Genomic DNA, 22083 nt, shown 5'->3' on the forward strand with positions numbered 1-22083 from the left:
AGTTCTGGTCTACCACCCAGGTCTCTCCCTGCGCGTGGCTCCTCGACTGCAGAGAAAGGCCTCTTCCCTGAGGTTGAATAAAGCCATCTGAGAACAGCGCACCAAAGTCAACATGTGGGATGGGAACAAAATTCACAAATGACCTTGTGGGAAACTGTTGGGAATATTCAGGTTGTCCGGGAAGTGTCTGCTTTCATGCTGTGCTCTAAGAGTGCCTGCGGGCACTACAGGCAGGAGGACCGCTGAGGCCCTGCCCCTGTCAATGGCTGACTGGGTGAGCTGTGCCCAAGACCCCCGGAGGCACTGCGCGCCCCTTGCCCATGACTTCTGGAAATGCAGAAGTGTGGATGGTGGCAGGATTCCGCACGCAGTGCGAGGCCACCGCGTGACACCACGTACCTGAGTTCTGGGCGGGACACGGCTGGCAGGGCTCCCCGAATGCGTACTCGGTGCTGGCACAGCAGCATTCGGACTTCGTGACGGCGCCAAACAAGGGCTTGACACACTGGCCCCGCTTGTAGCCCCCGTAGCATGTGCTCCGCATGTGTGTGTCTGCAGGGGAGGACACGCCTGTCACCACAGCGCACTTCCCACACAGGACTCACTCACCCCGTCCCTGCTCTAACTCATGGAGAATGCCTCTGCTTTCTGTCGGAGCTCGGCAGTGAGAAAAGCAAAATTAAAGAAAACACCACAGCACATTCAGCTTCGGAGCAGCGGAAGCCAACAGCCAGTACCATTCGGGTTTCTGCTGACCACACGGCTTACCAAACCGAGGCCCGGAAGTGCTGGGTTACAGTTTGTTCACTGTTGTCTTCACGCTGGACAACTTGGGCCTCACAGCACGATAAAGGAGACCTTTATTAGAAATGCGGTCTTTCTAAATGCCTAAATTGGGTGTACTTTCCAAACAGGAGAAGCTGAACTGTAAAAGGCTCATTATATCATTCTGTCGATGCTGGTAGGGTCACCTCAACCACCAGAGAGGGAGTTTGTGGCTGTGCTCAATTCTTTGCCAGCTCAAAGGCTGACTGCGTACCTTTGGACAAAATAATCTGGATGAAATTCCTCTCTTTTTCGACAGGTCTCACACTTCTTATGAAGCCACATAAAACTATTATCACTTGTGTTTCTGTATGAACCATATTCTCCTTTGGAGTCTACACTTCCCCTGGACATTTAATGGTCTAGTAAAACGTTTACTGCAAATCAAAGAGCACATCAGAGAGAGAGAGAGAGAGAGAGAGAGAGAGACAGACTCAAAAATGTATCCACATTCTCCAGGAAAAGAAAAGCTTGTATAACTTAATACTCAATCTACTGAGACAACATGAGACAAATACGAGTTACCTTTGCTTTGAGCAGTGACAAAAGATGCCCCAGGTGGTGGCTGTGTGCCTCCTCACATTTACTAGTTTGCTTTTCCTGAAGTGTGTATGCATCAGAGAGAGAGACAGACTCAAAAATGTATCCACATTCTCCAGGAAAAGAAAAGCTTGTATAACTTAATACTCAATCTACTGAGACAACATGAGACAAATACGAGTTACCTTTGCTTTGAGCAGTGACAAAAGATGCCCCAGGTGGTGGCTGTGTGCCTCCTCACATTTACTAGTTTGCTTTTCCTGAAGTGTGTATGCATCTTTTTGTGGACTCTGTTTTCCAACAGAGCCAGAGAGTAAGATCAGAAGAGACGGAAGAGAACTGTTTAGCAGAGAATAAAAATGGGAAAGAGAGGTAGGGATTCCCGAGTTTTTCCTTGTCTCAGCTCGCCGCTCTGTTCCTTAAATTAACATCCAGTGGCTGCCAGAAGAGAACCTGGGGTGCTGCTCGGCGGCTGCCCATCCCAGGCTTGCCCTCCCTCCTCCGTACCGACACACACGCGGCCGTCCAGGCCCACGGCCAGCCCCGGGAAGCATTCACAGCGGTAGGAGCCGTCCGTGTTCACGCAGCGCCCATTCATGCAGATCCCGGGGGTCTCGCACTCGTTAATGTCTGCAACGGGAAAGGCGTTTGTTAAAAACGGGTGGATTCTGCCTGAGATCCTGACAGGCCGCCACTAGAACACTTAAACACGGGCGACACAGAAAACGCTGCGCAGCATCACAGTACCAATCCATGAGACGCGTTCTTGGTTTCCTCTGAAAGAACAGTAACAAGAGCAAAAGGAAGCAAGTACTTGAGCTTACTGCTTTTCCATTAAAATCTACTTCAAGGGCCGGGGATTTAGCTCAGTGGCGCTGTGCCTGCCTGGCAAACACAAGGTCCTGAGTTCGATCCTCAGTACCAAAAGAGAAAAAAAAAATCTACTTTAATAAGATCCTCCCCAAAGATTTTTTTATCTCAAATAAGAATCATAAAGGTCAACACAAACTTGGAGCAAGAAAGAAAATGACTGCTTAAAAACAAAGGGTTTTTTGTAGCACATCATGTAGTAGCTGTGCCAGAAATCTAGCCTGATAATAAACTGCATCTTTGACAGAATAGGAAGCCTCTCCTCTTGACATTCAACATGTAGTACTATCCTCGTCCTCTGGTACAATCTGTCTAATAGTAAGAGACACACAGCTAGAGCCCTGCAGGAACATCCTAGAAAAAAAACAGAAAATGAATGCAGATGATTCCGATGACTGATTTGTGCCAGTCACAGTACTGTAGGCAACTGGAACCCAGCAAAAAAAAAAATCTTCCTTAAACACTGCAAATATTTTACAGTGTCACAGGTATATACTCAGGGAGATCTGCTAAAAGACTTCGTTGGGGGAATAATAGTAGTATAACAGCGATTTCCCTTCCTTAATACGGGGAAAAAGGAAAGGTACCAAAATTGTGTTTTGGAAGACACGGGACACCTACAAGCCAGTCACTTTATAACAAGTCCTTTTACAATATACAAGTAGTGTGTGTGACTATTTTCTTTCTCCTGACCTTAAAAGGGCAAATTGAGAGTGAAACACCTCCATGTTTTACTAAGCTTGTGTTGTTTGGCACAAAATACATTCAGATGGTCCAAGATTCCATGCACAGATTGTATTTAAAACAGCAGTTATATCTGAATGCACGAACTCAAACTGGTTCAGTTATTTCGGTCATGTTTTGTTCCAGATGAGACCCACAGTAACCCAGTGGGAACAACAGTCTAAGGAGTCACAGGTACTGAGGGATTCAAGCCTGCCGAAACTTTGAGAGCATTGGCCAGAGAGGCCACAATGTTCCTCCTTGGATTAATAAATCTATGGATAAAATGAGCATCACTGATTCAACTTTGAAGAGTCACATCTCTGTGGGCTCAGAACTAAGTGCTTAGTACTAAGGGAACATCCTGTCCTGTGGCATAAAAACACAAATAGAAAGGAAGACATTCGGTGCACCAGGAACGTTCCCTTCCATCAGTCTTATCACCGAGTGGATGACAGACAGTACGTGTGTCTGTGCTCTCGGCACCAGAACACAATAACAACATGGAGCCATAGAGCTCTCTGGACCACAAGCCGAATGCTGGAGCCATCGGTTCTCGCTAATGAATGAAATCATCTGTGTTTGGATGGGGCGCTAGACTGGCTACAGGCAGCTGCAAACCCAGCCTCATCCACGAGGTCACAGCGTCTTCTGAAGCTGACAGGCGGCACCTGGTAGCCCTGGGCGGTGTGTGCCGGGAACTGGCACGAAGAGTGAGTGTTCTCCCACAAGTCCTGCTCACAAAGGGGCTTTCACATTTCCTTCCGCTATTTTGTTTGGAAGCCTCCTTCCAAATAGTGGAGCAGTCATTCCCTTCCCCTTCCTTTTCACTTCAGCGACGCTTCATTCCGTGTCTTTCGGAGCAGAACACTGCCATGTGCTAATCCCATCATCTCATGAGTTCCCCCAGCACAACGCTCAAAACGCCAGAAACTGGCCTCCTCCCCTGAAACCCGAAAATCCCAGCTGTTTTCTCTTGCTTCAAAGAAAGATTCGTACAACACTGAGAGTCACTGCTGTGAAGGGAACACAGAATACCAGTGACCGACCAAAGACTAGAAGCTCTTCTGAGCCTGGAGAAAATACACCTCTGCCTGCCTGTCAGCCCCCGTTCTCCCGTAACAGCCCCACCAAAGCTGTCTACGAGGGGCCCCAGACAACAGGCCCCATGTGACTTCCTTAAAGATCCCGGCACCCTGTGCTTCTGCGTCTGAAACTAGGAATAGAGCTGCCGGGCTGCTTAACCAGGGAGACCCCGAGAGGAAGGAGGAGAGCAGGGAAAGCAGGCGGCACCTTTGCAATAGCGCCCATCCGAGGCCAGCTGGAAGCCAGGCTTGCAGATGCACTTGAAGCTGCCGTCCTCGTTGATGCACATCCCGTTCAGGCACATGTTCCGGATGCTGCACTCGTCCATGTCTGAAAGGGACAGGCGTGTTTCCGGGGTCAGCCGAGGACGAGCACCTGGGGCGGACCCAGCGCGGCCGGAAGCTAATTCCATCCAAAGTCCGCGACACGTGACCGGGTGAGTACAAACACCGGGTGTTCACAAACTGCAACCGGCCTCAGAGCCTGCTTGGCTTATTTTTTTCACGGATTCATATCGCTTCCCATATGCTGACATAAGTCAAGACTGACGGGCGAACTATAAATGTACCTAGGCTATGTCCCGCCTCTATAAAGAGCAGACACCAGACGACAGCGTGTATGTGCTTTGAAGCAACCTTAAATGGTGGTTTTAAAAAAAATTAGATTTTAAAATGCAAGACTGGACTGCAGAGCATAGCTGAGCCGGCTAAACCCTTAGGGACCCTTAATCGTGGGGACGATTGTTAAAGCCACTGCCATGTTCTCTTACTTAATGTTACAGCTGCTTTGCGAGGCTTTTGCTCTTACAGATGTGCTGTTTACAGGTACAGGCTGGAGTCAGGTCACAGCAGTTACGGGCCTCCCTCCTTCCCTTCCTCTTTTCCTTCCTTCCTTCTTTGCTTCCTCTCTCCCCACCTGTCTGCTTGGTCCCTCCCTCCCTTCCAACGGGATTCTACCTCAACCCCAAATGCTGGCACTAAAGTCTCTGAGTGGACTCACCACGACAACGTTCTGCCAAAAATGTTTCTAAAAACAATTTTGAAAATCTTATAACGTATGAACAGATTCTCTACATCCTTCCCCAAGACACTGGAAAACATGACAATGATCATGCTTCACTTTTTCTAAAGGTTTGCAACATGGAAACACATCCATAACAGCCAGGTAGGAAAACCCGGTGGAGGTGAAATAATGAAACTTCGCAACAGCCAAGAGGTGAGGGCTCAGAGCAGCAGAGAAGCCTAGCTCCCAGCACCCACTCTCGGTACTGATCAGCAGTATTTTTGTTATCAGGCAGCCACTGTGAACAAAAGGACCACGGTGACTAGAGAATACTTGGGCTTGCGAATATACACACAAATTCTGAGTGCGTAAAAGTAGGAAGCCGCGATTTCTGCTACAGAGGTTCCAGCAGCACAGCGCTCTTCCCACTGGGGTTAAGTGCTTGACTCGCGGATTGAGTTCAAGGCACCGTGGACACGGGGCACCGGGCTCTGTCCCGGCCACGAGTGGGAGCGGCCCAGCCCCGCGCGCCCGCTCACCTTCACAGTTCTTCCCGTCCCGCGTGACATGAAAGCCCGCATTGCACACACAGTGGAAGCTGCCGTCAGTGTTGATGCATCGGCCGTTGTTGCAGATCCTGCCGTTCTGCAAGCACTCATCGATGTCTGCACCAAAGGGAAGAAAGAAGACACAGCAGGAGGGAGTTTAAGGCTGTCTTCGCGGGGCAGCTCAGCGACTGATTCAGGGTGGCTCTGTCTCAAAATGAAAATGCCAGAAGAGCTGGGAGGGAGGCAGCTCAGCCTGAAGGCTCTGGGCTCAATCCCTGATACTGCAAATTTAGAAACAACACCGCAAACTGCTTTCCGTCTCCTTCCTTCCTCTCCCTAACTCACGCCCTGAGCTTTGGGGTGCGATGACTCACTAATGCTCTTCAACATAAACTGGTGACCCCGGAGTGTGGCACGCATGGCCATGGGTGTCTGAAACTCACAGGTCAGGAGACAAGCCCACACCATCATATCCAATCCAGCCTCGCTGCTACTGAGACTTCTTAAACCTCAATTCTGTCAACAAAGAGTAGTCACCAGTTGACTCACTAATTCACTGAGTCCGGACAGATCACGACTTATCCGAGCCATGGCTGGTATCAGTCAACCCAGTGATTAAAGAACTGATCCTCGTTTTTTTTTTAAAAAAACTGCATACACATATAACACCCGATCACATCTGCCCACTCTACTACCCTTCCTTGCAGCCCCCTTTTAAAAGGGCAGGCCAAACTCTATCAGAATAGTAAAACAGAAATGTTAAATTAATAAAAACTACTTTACTCCCCCTGAAAACCATGAATCACAAGACTACAGGTCATCTACCTTCCTTAGGGTAGTTCTGGTCCAAGTTAACTGCTCATATAGTCTTAGTCTTTTTTAAGTAATTTGATGAGTATTCTTTTTATCCAGTAAAATATTAGGATTTTCCCCTTTTTCCTATTGTGTTTCATATTGCGCCAAAGCAAACAACAGGACTTGACCAGGAAGTGTTGTTCACAGTGACGAGAACTCAGATAACCTGGATCTGCGCTCTCATCTACCCACGGAATCCGCCTCCGTGGTTCCCTGCAGGATCTGCCTCCCCACTGTTGGAGGGCCGCAGACAGGATGAGTGTCAAGACGCATACAGACTGTCTCCACAGCAGAAAACCACCCCCAGGGCTCACTTCCGGAGGGTGGGCCACCTGCACAGGGCTGGATGGGGTCTCCCTTGCGCCCGAGCCCCACAACACCCGCACTCACCCGGCCCAGCCCGGCTGTGCCTGGTGGCAGGTCTGTCCCTCCATCTGCCCGAGTCTGACCGCCAGATGCACTCCCCCTCTGGGGCAGCTCCCACAGTGGTTTCCACGCGAATCACCAGGCTAGTTGAGGCCGTCTGGGCTTCTCTTCTGTCTGATCTTTGCGCCAACAGCCTATGAGCTTTTTCTCTCTCTTTTATTTCTTAATCCTTGCTAAAATCTGACTTACTCCACGCTCCAAAAAACTAGGAAAAGCCACATATTCTCGACCAGACTGTTTTTTTAGGAATCGGATTTGAGGCCCAACGTTAAAATAAACAGCACAAAGAGTTCATCTTTTTCTCTCCTCACCAATTTCTGAATGTCAAGAGGCTCCCAGGCCTTACGAAAGCCTCCAATCCAAGTTCCCCTCCACTGCGTCTGGGTTTCTCTTCTGTCCCCTCTCTGGCCCTTCTCACGCTTCCTTTCGGCTAAGGACACAGTACTTTGGGCCCTTCCCTGGTGACTTCCGTCGACCGGACAGCATGAGCGTGTTCCTGGCCTCTCAGGTTTACGATACACTGAGCCCCTGTCAGGTCCACTCTCGGACCCTTAACACGTGTGTGTACCGCAGCTCGGGTCACAGCGGCCATGAGACGGGGCCAACATAGGTGCCATCAACAGGCGAGCAGATAAAACCGTGGCTTCTACATACACACAGCGGGGCACCACTCAGCCACAGAAGACAACACAGCCCTATCACGTGCGGGAAAATGGAGGGGACTGGGGATCACGTGAAGCAAAAGAAGCCAGGCTCACAAAGGCAAGGGCACACGTTCTCCCTAACAGGTAGAACCTGGAGAAACGTGACAGGCAAAAGGAAGGAGGCCGTCGTTAAGCAAGGTGGGCATAAGGGATCGGACAAGATCACAACAGCACTGCACGGATGGAAACAGCACGCTGAAAAGCACTATTTTGTAAAATTAACACATACTCATAAAATTGTTAATGACTTTTTTTTTTTTAAAGAAGACGGTGTTCTAGGTACACAGATCAGTCTTCACCTCTGGTAAATTAAGCCTCAGTCTTCACTGTCTGCACTGACCCTGCCTGGTCCCTGCCACTGATGAGTCCTCTCAAAAGCAATTCCTCTTGGCTTATTTTACAGGGAAGTCTCTGGTTAGTGCCTTAATCAAATACCTTATTTTCTACTTTTGCAATGTGCCCAGGACATAGTCTGTACAATTATTAATTAATTTATTATTAGTAATTAATCAATAGTTATAATACTAAGAAGATTCTCAACTTGGTTAAATATTCAACCTATTCAGAGTCATAATTGTTACTAAGCCATTAATAGAATTATTAGCATGTTGAAATGCTATGTTCCAGGCTTTTTTTTTTTCCTCAAAATTACCATTTTTATGTAATATGTCCAAATATATTGATATATCTCCAAATCAGAGCCAAACTCAGGAGACTTTGAAACCAGTTCACTGGTAAAAGTTAAAACTTCTATGGGACTTCTTCAACTAACATGAACAATTTTTGTTAACGGAAGCAAATAAAATTACCTCTGATTAACAGCTTCCAAGTTTTACATGCGATAAACCTCTTTGCTTTTCCTGGTATTTGATTTTAAGAATTTGCTTATTTTTATCTGCCTTTACGACATTAATGGCACAGCTCAGCCTGTGCCAAATTTATACACAGAGATTAAAAATTTGAGTTCCTTTGAGGTAGACAGTATATCTTGTTTATTTCTGTCCCAGAGGCATAATACGTGTCATTTAATTAAAGCCATGTTGAATGGCGTAATACATTGATTAGCAAATGAATCTGAAGGAAATTTTTTAGGAAAGGACATTCATAGCAGTGCTTCTCAAACTTTAATAAGCACAAAGACTATGGAGGAATCTTGTTCAAATGCTGATCCCTACTCAGGAGGTCTCCGGTGGGACTGAAGATCCTGCATTTCTAACCAGTTACCAGGTGACACAGCTGCTGGCCATAATAACAAGCAGCAAGGACTTGGAGAGAATGTCCGTGTCCTGTAGACCTTTACATAAAGAAACTAAATGCAGTTTCGCCTACATTCGTCCTTAGGTTCTGTGACCCAAAGAATAACTGAAGTCCTTGGTTCCCAGATAGAAAACCAACTGTCAGTAGTGATGAGACAGGAAAGGAAGTGAACATAAGATGGTTATTTCCCCTGGGCACAGAAGTCGCTTTTCAAATAACCCAGTGTTTGCCTGGTCTTGCGGCACCATCTTCAGGGTGACAATATTTGGAAGAAAGTGCAAAAGGCAGTGAGACTAGACTGACTTCTCCCGCATGAGTCATGTAAAGTCCACCGAAGGCCCCCAGCCCTCTTCTGGCACGGACACCCCACAACCCGCAGGGAGACATACCGCGGCACTCCGTCCTGGTGAGCGTGCTCTGGTAGCCAGCACGGCAGTGGCAGGTGTACGAGCCCGGCGTGTTGATACACTCTCCCCCCGTGCAAGGGTTCTTCTCACATTCATCCACATCTGCAGGACACAGTGAGGTGAGTGAGAGATCAGAAGCAACAGCTCATGGTCCTGCAACTGTACATATAAGGCGTGCTCCTTTCAGGAAACAAATAGCGTAAAGAAAGGATCCTCTTCCTTTCCACTGCAGCGCACTGTCTCTCACCATGGGGAGCCTGGCTGAGCAGCTGCAGTGTTTCATTTTCGTGCATCATTTTTCAGAGACAAATTCCAAGTGCACAGCAACTCAATGCTCCAAGCTAGTAATCATTTTCTCTTCCATGAGAGATGGAAGTTACCCATTTAAACTTTGGCCTAAGAAAATCAAGTAGACTTTTTGTTTGTTTAGTACCAGGGATCGAACTCGGGTCCTCGTGCTTGCGAGGCAGATGCTGGAACCACTGAGCTAAATCCCCAGTCCCAAGCAGACTAATTTTAATTCCAGAAGTAGCTTCTGGATAGGATTCTGAGTATCTCTCTATGCTCTGTGTTTTTTTAATACAAAAGAAGGTCTCCCTGTATCTAAGGCCCGCTGCTGAGCTCTGTTGAGGATGTCAGAACAAAGCAGGAAGCAACTGTTGATTCAAGTGTGCCTGTCACCCACCACAGAGTCCGCCACCACCCCAGACTCCTCAACATGATGGCTCCCACTAATGCTTAGAGTAATCAGTATCAGAAGGGGCAATAACCCTGTGAGTGAAAACAACCCACCTGTCCACGTGTATCTCAGGGGCAGAAGCATGCCCCACCCTGAGCTGCATGCTCCCTCTCCTCCCCAGCTCTGAGGACTGCTAGAAGGAAATGAAACAGCTTGCAAAAGCATGAACTGATCCACAGTGACAGAAGTGGAATTTATACTGGAACTGACTCAGAGATGAATTTATTTTCTGGAAACAAAGGAAGTATCAACTGGATGATTTTATTCAACCCAACAAATTGATGATTCTTGTGTTACACGTGTTCTTTCCAACAGCTTACAACACTTGTCAATGATATGAGGCTTCTTTCGTCAGCTTTTAATGAATAACTAAAGAAAGCTGGTAAGTTACCTACTTAACCTTAGTAAAATATGCAGAATGTCATAATGGGTGTCAGGCATTTGATAAAATGACTTAGGTTGGAGTTAGCAGCAAGCCTTGGATACACTGTACACTGTGGCAGACAGACTGCAGCCCCCCAACTGTATTCATATCCTAATCCTACAGCCTGGGAATACATTACAATGGTAAAAGGGAATCTGAAGTTGCAGATGGAATTAAGATTGCTAATCCACTGACTTTGACAAGGGAAGGCTCTTAAATTGTTGTACAGGTGGACCGATTTAACCCCAGAGGCCTTTAAATGTGCAAGAGGGAATTGAAAGAGAAAACTCGAGGCAGAGAGAAATGTGGAGAGGCGACACTGTGGGCTGCAAAGATAAAGGAAGGGGCCATGAAGCCCTACAGAAAAAGCAAAGAAATGCGCTCTCTCCCTGAGAGTTTCCCAAAGACACAGTCACCATGTGTATTTCAGCCCCTTCAAAGCTGCACGGGGCTTTTTATCCATGGAACCGAAAGATAATATACATTTGTCTTGTTTTCAGCCACTAAGCTCAAGGTAAGTTGTTCAGGAACAACAGAAAAACCAGTACAGTCATGGGAATAAATCCCAGAGGCCTCCTGGCCTGAGCAACAGACCACATACCGATGCACTCCCCCCGGAGGTCCAGCTGGAAGCCTTTGTTGCACTCGCACCTGTAGCTCCCAGGCGTGGGAATGCAGCGTCCATTCTGGCAGAGGTAGCGGACCAACTGGCAGTAATCGGTGGTGATATTGAACGGCACCACCACTGGAAGAAGAACAGTGAACCCCATTAATATCATTTGCGATGACAACAACTCTCACCAGTACTGCATCGTTCAGCAGTGGACACGATGCTGGGTCTAAAGGAAAGAGGATGACCTTTGTGTAAAGGTCACCCTAAAGGTGCACCGACAGAGCGAATGTCCCTGGGACCCCACGTGCTGCTTCTCCTGGCCCATGCACCACGCCACTCTCAAGCCTCCAGTTTGGGGAAATGACAGGTGGTGAGATGCTGGCAGTTAATTACTCACAAAGCTGCTTTGCAGGCAATATCACCCAGAGTTTAACTGTGTATCTCCTCTGCTATTAACTCACCCTGTGACTCAGACTTCAATTTCTCCCCTAACCCTCCTGCCTCTGGCTGAAAACATCAGTAACAAAATGACATAAATCTCTGGAAAATACAAGACTTCAACTTTTGTCTGTGCAACAGGAAAATTGAAAAACACGTATATAACACTACATAAGCTAAAAATTTAATTTAATCATTGGTAAACGTACATAATGAATAAAGCAGCAAAAACAAAAATTCAAACCTGAGGAATGCAAGAAAAACTACTAGGGGGCTTCTGAATTCTTACGTGGTTCTCGAGATGGGTACGGGTAGTCCACCGGCGGCCGAGGGATTGGACCGACAGGTCCAGAAGGAAAGTGAGGAGGAATGGGCTGGACAGGAGAAAGGGGGCCGAGGGGGCCGAGGGGTGGAGGGGGATACTCTGGCCTTGGAGGAATCACCATAGAGACGGAGCACAGCTTGTTGAAATCCTCTGAAAAACAGAACACAACACGATCAGCTGAACTGTAGCTGACATCATAGACCCCAAGAGATCTTGTAAAAGGGGTCTGTGGATAAACTGGGTCTGTAAGGCACATGAGTCAGTCAGAGAAAAGCGAAGAAACTGACTCCATTCCCACTTACAGTGCCTCACTGCAATAACCAAAAACTCTCAAGAGCTTGTGCTTGGCCCCCAAACCCAGGAAAGCTTTATCTAGATCAAGGTTCACCCACTTTCTCCATCTGGTCCTACTTACAGATTCCACAGAGCTTCAATGAGACACAAAATAGCTTTGATTCAAAGTGGGCATGCCTGTGCAAGCCTGTCATCCCAGCACTCTGGGAGGCTGAGGCAGGAATACGGCAACTGGAACACAGCCTGGGCAATTTAGCGGTTTAGTGACCCTGTCTCTAAATGGCTGGGGATGGCACTCATTGTGAAAGCTCTGGGCAGTGGGGAGCCCCTAGAGGTCTCCAGCAAGGGAGGGATGTGATCAGAGGAACTCTTTCAGAAGCTCACATTCTCAGGGCCAGGGATGTAGCTCCGTCGTTCTGCCACCTGCCTCTCAAGTGCAAGGTCCCAAGTTCAATCCCCAGTACCCAAGGAAGCTCACTGTCCATGACATGCAGAATGAACTGCAGGGAGACAAGGAGTGTGCAGAAGACCAAAGGTGGACAAGGGAGCAGCGATGGAACTGGGTCAGAGTGGGCAGATTTGCCGGAGCATGTTCTAGAGAGAAAGGGAATCATTTGGCGAGGAAGGTGATACCAGAGCTGAGGGAACAAGGAGTGAGAATGACTTCTAGCTCTTCTTGTTTCTGGTTGATCGGGTAGGTGGATGCTGTCCTTAGTAATAGGGCAGAACTGTCAGGGCAGTGGGTCTGGTGGGTAGAAACCCAGCTCCAGAGTGAACACCTGAGTGTGGAGATGTCCGGCCATGGAAGTGCCGACCTCACACAGCAGTTAGGAGAAGACTGTGAAGCCCAGGGAAGGAGGCAGCGCAAGCTCTGGTGAGGGGTGGACGGAAAGGAGAAAGGAGGCTGGAGCGCAGCCCTGAGGACTGGGCCAACAGGACAGAGAAGTGGTCCTCGCCAGGAGGACCTGGGTCTGTGCTGGTGCTGCTCAGGGTCCCCTCAAAGAGCACACGCCGATTGCACCCCGTTTCCCCACAACTGCACGTTTTCACAATGCCAAGTCTTCATCAGAAGGAACCTGCTTTACTTTTGTGGCACATTTTCTCTGTGCCTCTCAAAGGTATTTTTCAATAATATCCTGTTTTTGCCAAGCGTGTTCACTTTATTCATTTTCATATTTTCCACCAATAGCCGCAGTCTGTCATCGTCCTCTTCCACACATAAGCCATGCTTGTCACAGTTGTGCTGTATAAACTAAGCATGTGATTTTAAACATGCGATGTTTAAGCATGCCAGAATGTTGATAATTTTATTATCACAGTCACACCATGATTCCCCCATAGTTCCTTTCTATACTATTTTCACCCACGAATAGGAATTAGGCTGACGCTTTCTTTTCCTTGTGGACTAAAATTGGAAAAATTCTAAGACGCGGTCACACATCTTACTGAAATTCACGCACAGTACAACCTCATGGCACGTGAACACGGTTTACCGGCGGCTAAATACGCCAGGGTGCAATGTACTCTGTTGTCCTTTGCTGGCCATTTTCGCACTTCTTCTGTCCTACTTCACATTTCCAACTGAGCTCAGTTTATGTTTTCAGAGAATTCCATTACTATGTTTTAACTACCAGCTCTCTGGAATTACAACTGGCAGAGACCCTGTAGCATCCAAGTGTATACGGGAAGGATTTTTAGATTGTTTATGTTTCCCTGACTCGGGATGCCACAAACTAAGATTTTTCCTACAGCGTTAGGGTCCCTGCTTCAGCCAAATTACTACTGCTGAGACTGCGGGGTCTTTGAAGTCAAGGATCATACACGACTCATAATTAATTCTCGTGCTCAGCCCAGCCTGCAAATTACACATAAGAGGATTTCATCAACTGTGTGCTGGATTGAAGAGAGCGGCAACTGTACCAAGGAACTCACTTGCTTTGTTTCCAAGCACTTGCAATAACGCATGCATCCTGTCCTTTTTAATTCTTTTAGGATTTGTATGAAAACAATCGGGCAGCTTATCGGCATTCCTGCCAATTAGGTGGGTATACTACGAAAAGAATGCCATTAAATTCGTCTTACCCCTCTTGGAGAGTGCATCACGCTGGGTTCTATGCTGCTTCCTGCCTTGTGCAGATTAATAACTTTCCCCAGAAGCCCTTTACACCCAGGATCGGCAACTGGGGCTCATTTGGTTTAGCTGGTTTTCTCTCTCCTTCTCCATGGGACTCACAGATGATGCTGACTGTTTTGTAGAACAGCTGAAAGCTGACTAATTTACAACCCTTCCTGTAGCATCACTTGCTACAGGTAGAGCCCAGCAGTCAGGAGCACCCGGTCCTGCAACATTTGAGCAAACAAAAGCCCACCTGCGAATGACTCTGCCCCGTCAATCTGCCTCCCCCAAAGCCCTTCTCAGCGTCCCGTAGCTTGCGGTGATTTGTCAGGAGAGCTGCTCCCTGCAAAGCCGCACACAGACACCAGGTCTCCTGCTTTGTCCTGAAACAGGTCTTCTGACGGTGCCTACCCCTGTTCTTGGCCTCTCTTTGCTATCAAGGGCTCAGGACCAGCAACCCGCAGAAATACAGTGGTGCCTCAAAACATGAACTTGATTCAGTCCATGACTCTGGGGAAGAGGGATGCAGCTGTGTTCTTTATCCGAAGCAGTTTGAAAATGGAAGCAAAATTCTGCTCGAGGCTTCCGTTTGTGAACTGAACTATTCACAGACAAGGGTTCATGAACCAAGGTATTCCTGTACTGCAGAATCCCAAGATGACACATGTGTTTAAAAAGCAGTTTTCTGGCCGGGCGTGGTGGTGCATGCCTATAATCCAAGCACTTGGGAGGCTGAGGCAGGAGGATCGCTGTGAATTTAAAACCAGCCTGAGCTACATTGTGAGTTCCAGGTCAGTCTCAAAAAACCAAAAAACAACAACAACAACAACAACAACAACAAAAAGCAGTTCTCTCGAAACCTGAATGGTATGTTTAGGAAGAAGTTGGGTGCTTCCAAACACTGATCCTAAAATTGGTCCTACAGTAAACTAAAGAGGATGGGTTACTGCTGTAGGCCACAGACAGCAAACCAGACAGAATTAAGACACCTGCATCCTACGGTGTTTATTTTCCATTCACCTCAGGAAGTGAGCACATGTACTTAACATTTCTGATTCTTTTTATTCCCCTCCCCTGTCTATCCTCCTCCCTCCATCTCTGGATCCCCTCCCCCTATTTCATTAGTTCCGTATTTTAGCTCATGTTGGCGACATATAATGATCACATTCCCTGCAGGCAGTGCATCTGAAATCTTTTACCATCCTCCTCCTCTTCTCCTCCTCAAGCGCCACCCTTGGTCTCTGGCTTCCCTTCCCATATGCAAAAGATCTATCTCCCGTTTCCTTCATCAGTCTGTTATTTTGCTCTTCACTTCACTTGTGCTTTGGGTTTCTCATATGAGAGAAACGATGCAGTATTTAAGCTTGCGTCCGATTTACTAAACAGAAATTTCACAGTAACATCGACAGCGGGTCTGTAGCCCTGAGGATGGGCCATTTCCATCTGGTGAGCAGCAGACTGAAGTTCTAGCACTGCGTCTCCCCATCCTCACGTCCACAGCCTTCCCTAAACGTCTCAATTTAAGCACACACTTCAGGAATCTGATTACAGAGAGCCTCAAAGCTTGGCAGTTTGTTAGAATCGGTGGAGAAAATGGCACTAAATACGATGTTCACCCCACCCGAATGTCTCCTATCTGTAGGATTGTGCTAAATCCTGCGCAGGGATAAGAAAGCGTGAGAAATACGGGATTACAAACCAGACCCTAAAACGCGGTTCGTGGGTTAGTGAAGAGCAGCACACGCACGCCTGTGGGAACGAAGGAGAGCAACGCAGATTTGTGCCCGGCAAAAGTACACAGCAGCGATGCCAGAACACGAGGAAGACGGAACGCCCTCGGCATATTGTTCTGGGGATCTCCTGGGCAGGTGGTCCTCTGACTAGGTCCTTATCGCACAAGAGGACAAAACAAGCAAGGACAGAGCTGAGCAGAAGCGCTGGGGGTGGGGGAGTTCAGAATCGCTCAAACGGAATTCGAAGAACACTCATCCTATAATTAGAAAATCAAGCTACTGTAAAGAACAGTTAAAAGATGAACAGGGATTCAACGTAGAGACTTTCACTGCTATGCTCACTGATAAAATTTTCTTTGCAGAGAAAGGATGATTTAGACCACTGAAGACGGCCTGGGTTCGTTCATCCTGCGGAGATTTTTCTGGACTCCGCTCTTTACATCTTCCCCGGACATCCTTTCTAAACCGAACTTCAGATGAGTCGGTCTGTGGGAAACGCAGGCTGCAGCTGTGAATCTCACGTGGACCCACTGGGGGCCGCACCAATGGTTCAGGGTGGAAGAAAATCAGCTTTTAGTGGAAATGAAAGGAATATGACAGATGAAAGAGAGGCTGTGAAGGGCAAAACTCAACAGGACTTGGCAACAAGAAAGGAGGGTTTCAAATGTTAGGGAAAGAGGAAACGTGCGGTCTGGACAAGCGGGGCTCCACCCCGCGGAGCCTGGGAGTACTAGAGGAGAGACACAGTGCCTGAGAGAGGAGGAGGAGCGGGGACATCCTGTAAAGGCTGCTACGCAGTGCAAGGAAGCGCGCTAAGGAAGAAGCTCCTGACAGTGCTTTCTGCCCAGACCGCGGCATTTTCCCCAAGCGTGATGTGGGGAGACCCCGGGACGTCACCTCCTCCACCTCCTGGGATCCGAAGCACTAAGCCGTCTCCCTCACATCTGCCTCCCGTACGCTCGCCGCAAGCGTCTGTGGGCCACTCGGTAGCTCTTACCTGTTGACCTGATGGGACACATCTCTGGGGCGACGGCGGCCCCAGGAGACCAGCACCTGCCGACGTCGCAGCAGCACTGCATCTTGGTGATGGACTGCGGCAGCTGGTTGGAGCAGCGGCCGTTTGCCAGCGCCGTGTAACAGTACCCGGGGCGAACATCTGAGGGCCAGAGAAACACAACTGTTGAGGCCAAGCCTGCAACGGCAACGCTCCCGACCTCGGAGCCTCCCCAGTGCACTGGGCCGTGGCAGGACCAAGTCACCTCTGCCCTCTGGAAGGGAAGATGCCAGGCTGAGCGGTCAGTCAGCAGCTCCGGGCCTCACACCTGTGCCCCTGTGTGCACCTGGCCGAAGCCGCACATTCCGTACCCAAGGTGGGAACGAATGATTCAAACCAGATGTGCCGAAGGAAAAGACAGACCCAGAAACTCACCAGTGATGCCAGCTAATTACTCACAAAGATCTGTCTATACGGAAGGGAGTCTGGGCCATCCTCGGTTTCCAACTACTTAATTAAAAAACTTTAGGCAAATATTTCTGTAAATGCATTTTAAAACAACACTAAGTCTATACTATGATCCATATTTCTAAAGGATCTTTCTTACTTTGCAGGCCAAAACTGTGAGTCAGACTTGTGAGGGTTTCTTTAAGAAAGAGCTACTTTACAATCAGATAGAATGCTTATTAATCAAGATTTTCTTTTGTCCTATGGCCTTAGCAGATTTTTTCCAAGGCTCTGAGTATTTACATGTTCAAAATATAAACAACTCTAAATTCTGAGTTCTATGGGACACAACAGATCTAGAAGATTGGTTTTGGTCTTGGTTTTGATTTTTGTGGAAAGGTATCTTAGCAAAGCAACATGATAAGATACATTTCTATGCATCACTTTTATTGGGTTAAGTCACGTCTGTTATGGCAACACCCGACGCTGTTCAAAACGAGCACATGACATGGGAAAATCATTTGGGATATTACTGTAAAACAGAGGGGGCAGGTAGCAGAATGAAGCACCTTTATCTACCTGGAAGACGTTCATGCTACACCTGTCTTCAAATAAAATACATCTCCATATAGTCTACACAAAATACAGTTTGAATATTTAAAATATGCCAGTCATATGAAAGAACATAAGCAGTAAATCCTTTCATAAAGTGAAGAATGCATTTTAAAAAAATCCTTCCCCATGTGACCTCCAAGTCTGAATATTAAACATCAAATGTGCTTGCAGAGGGTCATTCCAATAATTATCATTTACCTCATTCTTAAGAACACCAAGTCTTAGAATCTTGAAAGTTTTAATAAGCAGATAAAACGAAATAAAATAAAGCAATCTAGAAAAAGTTAAATTATGTAGCATCAAGTGAAGAAGGCAAGAACAAACCTATGCAAACCATAAAAGCCAACCACGAGTCAGCTTTACAGATACAAGATTATTTCAGAAAGTACTTAAAACCACCAGCAAACACCAATGCACCCTCCAGAATTTTCCTGTGGTTCCAGTTCCTAAGCCTCTGGTTGGATTAATAGTCTCAGCAAAGAGTCAGAATAAGCTGAATTCCAGTCTGGCCCAGGACAAACATCTGGAGAGGGGGAACAGACAAGTGTGTTCTCTGCAGCCCCATCCTCCACGAAGACGGGGGGAAACCCAAGCTCCTGCTTCCTAATTTGCAATGCCTGAAAGCCACCAATACCTTACATACTCATTTAGTAAATATTTGGGGCATGGAAACCAAAGGCTGTTAAAGAGTTGAGAAGAGCTACTCAAAATTGGCTTATATCCCAGCTTCAAATGAATTTGGTGGTCAAAACCCAGTGTAAACACTTGACCAAATTATGTGATCTGTGCATATAATTTTCAGCATGGGCTACCCTTCAGAGCAAAAATGGGACCACAGCCGCCAACAGTAAACTCTTAATAGCATAATGTCTATCATCTTGCAAATTAAGTACGATACTGCATTACTGCCCATCTGGCTGACTAATACGTTAAATAACTGGGTCGGAGATGCTTGATCAAAATCATGAATACTGGGGCTGAAAAAATGACAAGTTACATTTGGGTTACTGGCAGTTCCTCACCTACAAGTGGCACCTGCCCATACAATAATCATTTTGCATTTATTTTCTTTTTCTGTTTGGGGGTGGTGTGGTGGTGGAGGAAAAACTTTGTTTTAAAAATACATATTTACCCAATTTTCTGTGTTTTGGTACCAGGGACTGAACTCAGGATCTTGTGCTTGTGAGGCAGGCAGTGGCACCATTGAGCTAAATCCGCGGCCCCTCAGTTACACAATTTTTAATTTTAAAGAACACCTGTAAGCGAAGAAGGAAAGCAAAAACTGAAGGGAAGGACCATCTGAGGACCTGAGCCCCGAGGCACACCAGCCGGAAGCTCCCCATCCCTCCGGCAGCAGAGCTGTAGCCGGAGGAGGTCTGTTCTGGGGCTGGATCACTCTGCACAGAGGCAAACGGTAGTTCTGGGATAATCTGAAGAACCACAGCAGCCAGGGGCAAAGACTGTCAGGAACTGGAGGACATAAGGGAAGCAGGAGGAGTCACAGAGTCTTCGCTCACCTTAAATCTATCCTAGCAAACACATCTGGCAGAAAAGGAATAGGGAACTTTCCTCTTTCCTGTCTCCCGAATCATGTGGCCTTTACTCACAGGACCCAGAAATCACTTATACCAAAATAAAGGTTGATATTTTCAGGCCATCCTAGACTTCTCCAAGCCAGTCATTAACACTACTGCTGGGTCCAATCAGGGCCTAGGCATTGTGAGAGCCACCACGGGGACAGAATATCCTATGGCACCTCGCTGAAGAGATACAGCACATTATCATTATGAAAGGAAAACCCTAAATGACATATGATCGAGTACCAAAGGAAAATCCCAGAAAAATACGTGATACTGCACAGGCTTAGCGGACAACTGGACTGCGAAAGTCTGAGAGAGTCAGAATATGGGAGCAGATGATAACAGCAGGGATTTCATGGTTATAAAATATATAGAGAAGGAATCACACACCACTGTCTATATATAGGGATTTCTATTTGTTTTCTATTGGATTTCTATTCCAAGCAACCAACGTACAAGCAAGCAAGGGTTCTCTGTGGTTGGACAGAAATATGACTGTTAGAAAAGGTAGAAGTGTTCCTTGGATCATTTTTTTAGCAAGCTGCTCACTGCTGCTACAATAAGATTCCAAGGAGGAGACAGTGCTTGCCTAGGAATGGGGTAAGAAAGCTAACAGTTCCCAGTGTTCACAGAAGTCTGGACTACAGACTCGGGCCCGTGAAGGAAACCCAGCTCCCTCTCTTATCTGCTGCTTAACCCACAGACCCAAATTATGTACATAGCCTCTCTGAATCTCAGCTTCTTCCTATCTACAATATGGTTGCAAACATTAAATTACTGGATTTAAATACCTCACATCTAAGAGGTGAGCCATGAATCTTAGTTCCTTTCCTCCTTCCCTTGTAAAAAGACAACATGTATACATACTGGGTTTGTTTGACCGATTGTCTTTTAGCATGCTGGGGATTGAACCCAGGGCCTTTGCACTGAACTACATCCCTAGTCTTTTTACTTTTTAATCTTTTTTAGATTTCAAGATAGGGTCTCACTCAGCTGCTGACTTGCCCAGGCTGGACTCAAACTTGTGTCCCTCCTGCCTCAGCCTCCCAGAGTGCTGGGATGACAGGTATGTGCCACTATGCCAGGCCAGTATGAATATATTTGATATGTAAATATATTATAATCCTTTTACCCCAGTTTGGAGGCTGTGTTTGAGTCTCAGAAACAGTATCTATGGTCGGGAAGAGAAGAGCTCCTGCTTCACCCTTTGCTGGTCCTATCCACTGGGGGTCTCCTGCTAATGGGGGCAGCTTGGGAACTGCACTTGTCATTCTTGCTCTCTAGTTCAGGCCTAGGACAGATCCGGGACATCAGGCAATCTGGACACCACTGTGTTTCTAGGGAAATTCTGGATATAACCCCCCACACTAGCTGTGCTTATTCAAATGTCAACTCCAGGAGACAGCACGTGTGACTAAGTGAAAAGGAATCCAGGACTTTGCCCACAATTCCATTTTTGTCTGAAATCTCTGGTGAGGATGTGAAGCTGAGTGTCTCTGAAAATATGGACCAGAAATAAACATCAAAACAACAGCATTTCTCTTTCCCCAAGGCTCTGTGCCACAGGCTTGCTAGCTCTGACCTAACAACAACAGATCCCTCATTCTGATGTTCAACAAATGCTTACCGAGGGCCTGGCACATGCAAGAAAGTGTGCTGGGCACCAGGAGGGAGAGGAGAGCACTGACTCCTCCTCACAGAGAGTTTGCAACCTGGGCAGGAAGCTAAGACAAGCAAGACACGCGGGCTTCCCATCATGAGAAGAGTGTCCTCGGGGAAGGGAGAACTTTCTAAGTCTCCTCACAGAAGTTTCTAGAAGTTTCTAAGACTCCTCACAGGTATGGAAAGGGGGTCTTTGGGAAGAAGAGTGTCCACAGGGCTGACGGGGTGACTGAGGCGTGAAGGAACGCGAAGGAACGGGCCACACGGGCGAGAAGGCCCAACTGTGCTGTCAAGTCACCGACTTGAGAGCGAGGCCCTGTGGCAATCAGACTACACCCTCTGGAACCTGAATCTCACTGTAGAGTACTAGACTTGAAAGGAAGTCTTAGCAACTGTGAAATCCAGCCTCTCTCAAATCTATTTTTTAAGCAGCAGCTGATTTCATTGGTAACTTAAACGGAAGCAGAAGAATGACCCTGCACAGTGTGGGGACAGGAGCCTTCCCTGTCCCCGTCCCCAGCCCCGTCTCTGACCTTAGCAACCCTGGAGGGCTTCACAGCCCCTGAAAGATGCACTGGACACAAGACTGAAAAATCCCCAGTTTCCAAGCCCCAGTGGAAAACTACCAGGGATTTTTTTAGTGAGAGTGTTATTTATTTAATTACTATTTTAGGAAGATAAATCTGACAAGATGGATTGTAGAGAAGCCAGGAAGGAGGGACACCAATTACGGGTTATGGTGAAATGTCAGACCTAAATGAACATGGACCCTGGGGAATGAGTGACGGCCGGGCTCACAGGGTGGGTCAGGGGTGGCTTCACGGTTGGCACTGTTAACTTAGACTCCACCTACCGCAGAG

At 47.3% G+C, this 22083-nt stretch overlaps 1 protein-coding gene across 1 annotated transcript in view; it reads right to left on the reverse strand.

Moving 5' to 3' along the window:
* Positions 1-22083, reverse strand: part of Fbn1 (fibrillin 1) — a 189011-nt gene that overhangs the window by 83237 nt on the left and 83691 nt on the right. The window contains exons 9-16 of the mRNA XM_010632676.2: positions 16923-17081; positions 11747-11932; positions 11008-11151; positions 9226-9345; positions 5586-5711; positions 4252-4374; positions 1873-1995; positions 400-552 (exon numbers count right to left, since the gene is read on the reverse strand). Coding sequence (XP_010630978.1) covers positions 400-552; positions 1873-1995; positions 4252-4374; positions 5586-5711; positions 9226-9345; positions 11008-11151; positions 11747-11932; positions 16923-17081 — 1134 coding nt within the window. The remainder of the gene's footprint in view (positions 1-399; positions 553-1872; positions 1996-4251; positions 4375-5585; positions 5712-9225; positions 9346-11007; positions 11152-11746; positions 11933-16922; positions 17082-22083) is intronic.

Source organism: Fukomys damarensis, unplaced genomic scaffold (genome assembly GCF_012274545.1).
Source record: "Fukomys damarensis isolate Sample0158 unplaced genomic scaffold, DMR_v1.0_HiC HiC_scaffold_17, whole genome shotgun sequence".
Classification (NCBI taxonomy): Eukaryota; Metazoa; Chordata; class Mammalia; order Rodentia; family Bathyergidae; genus Fukomys; species Fukomys damarensis.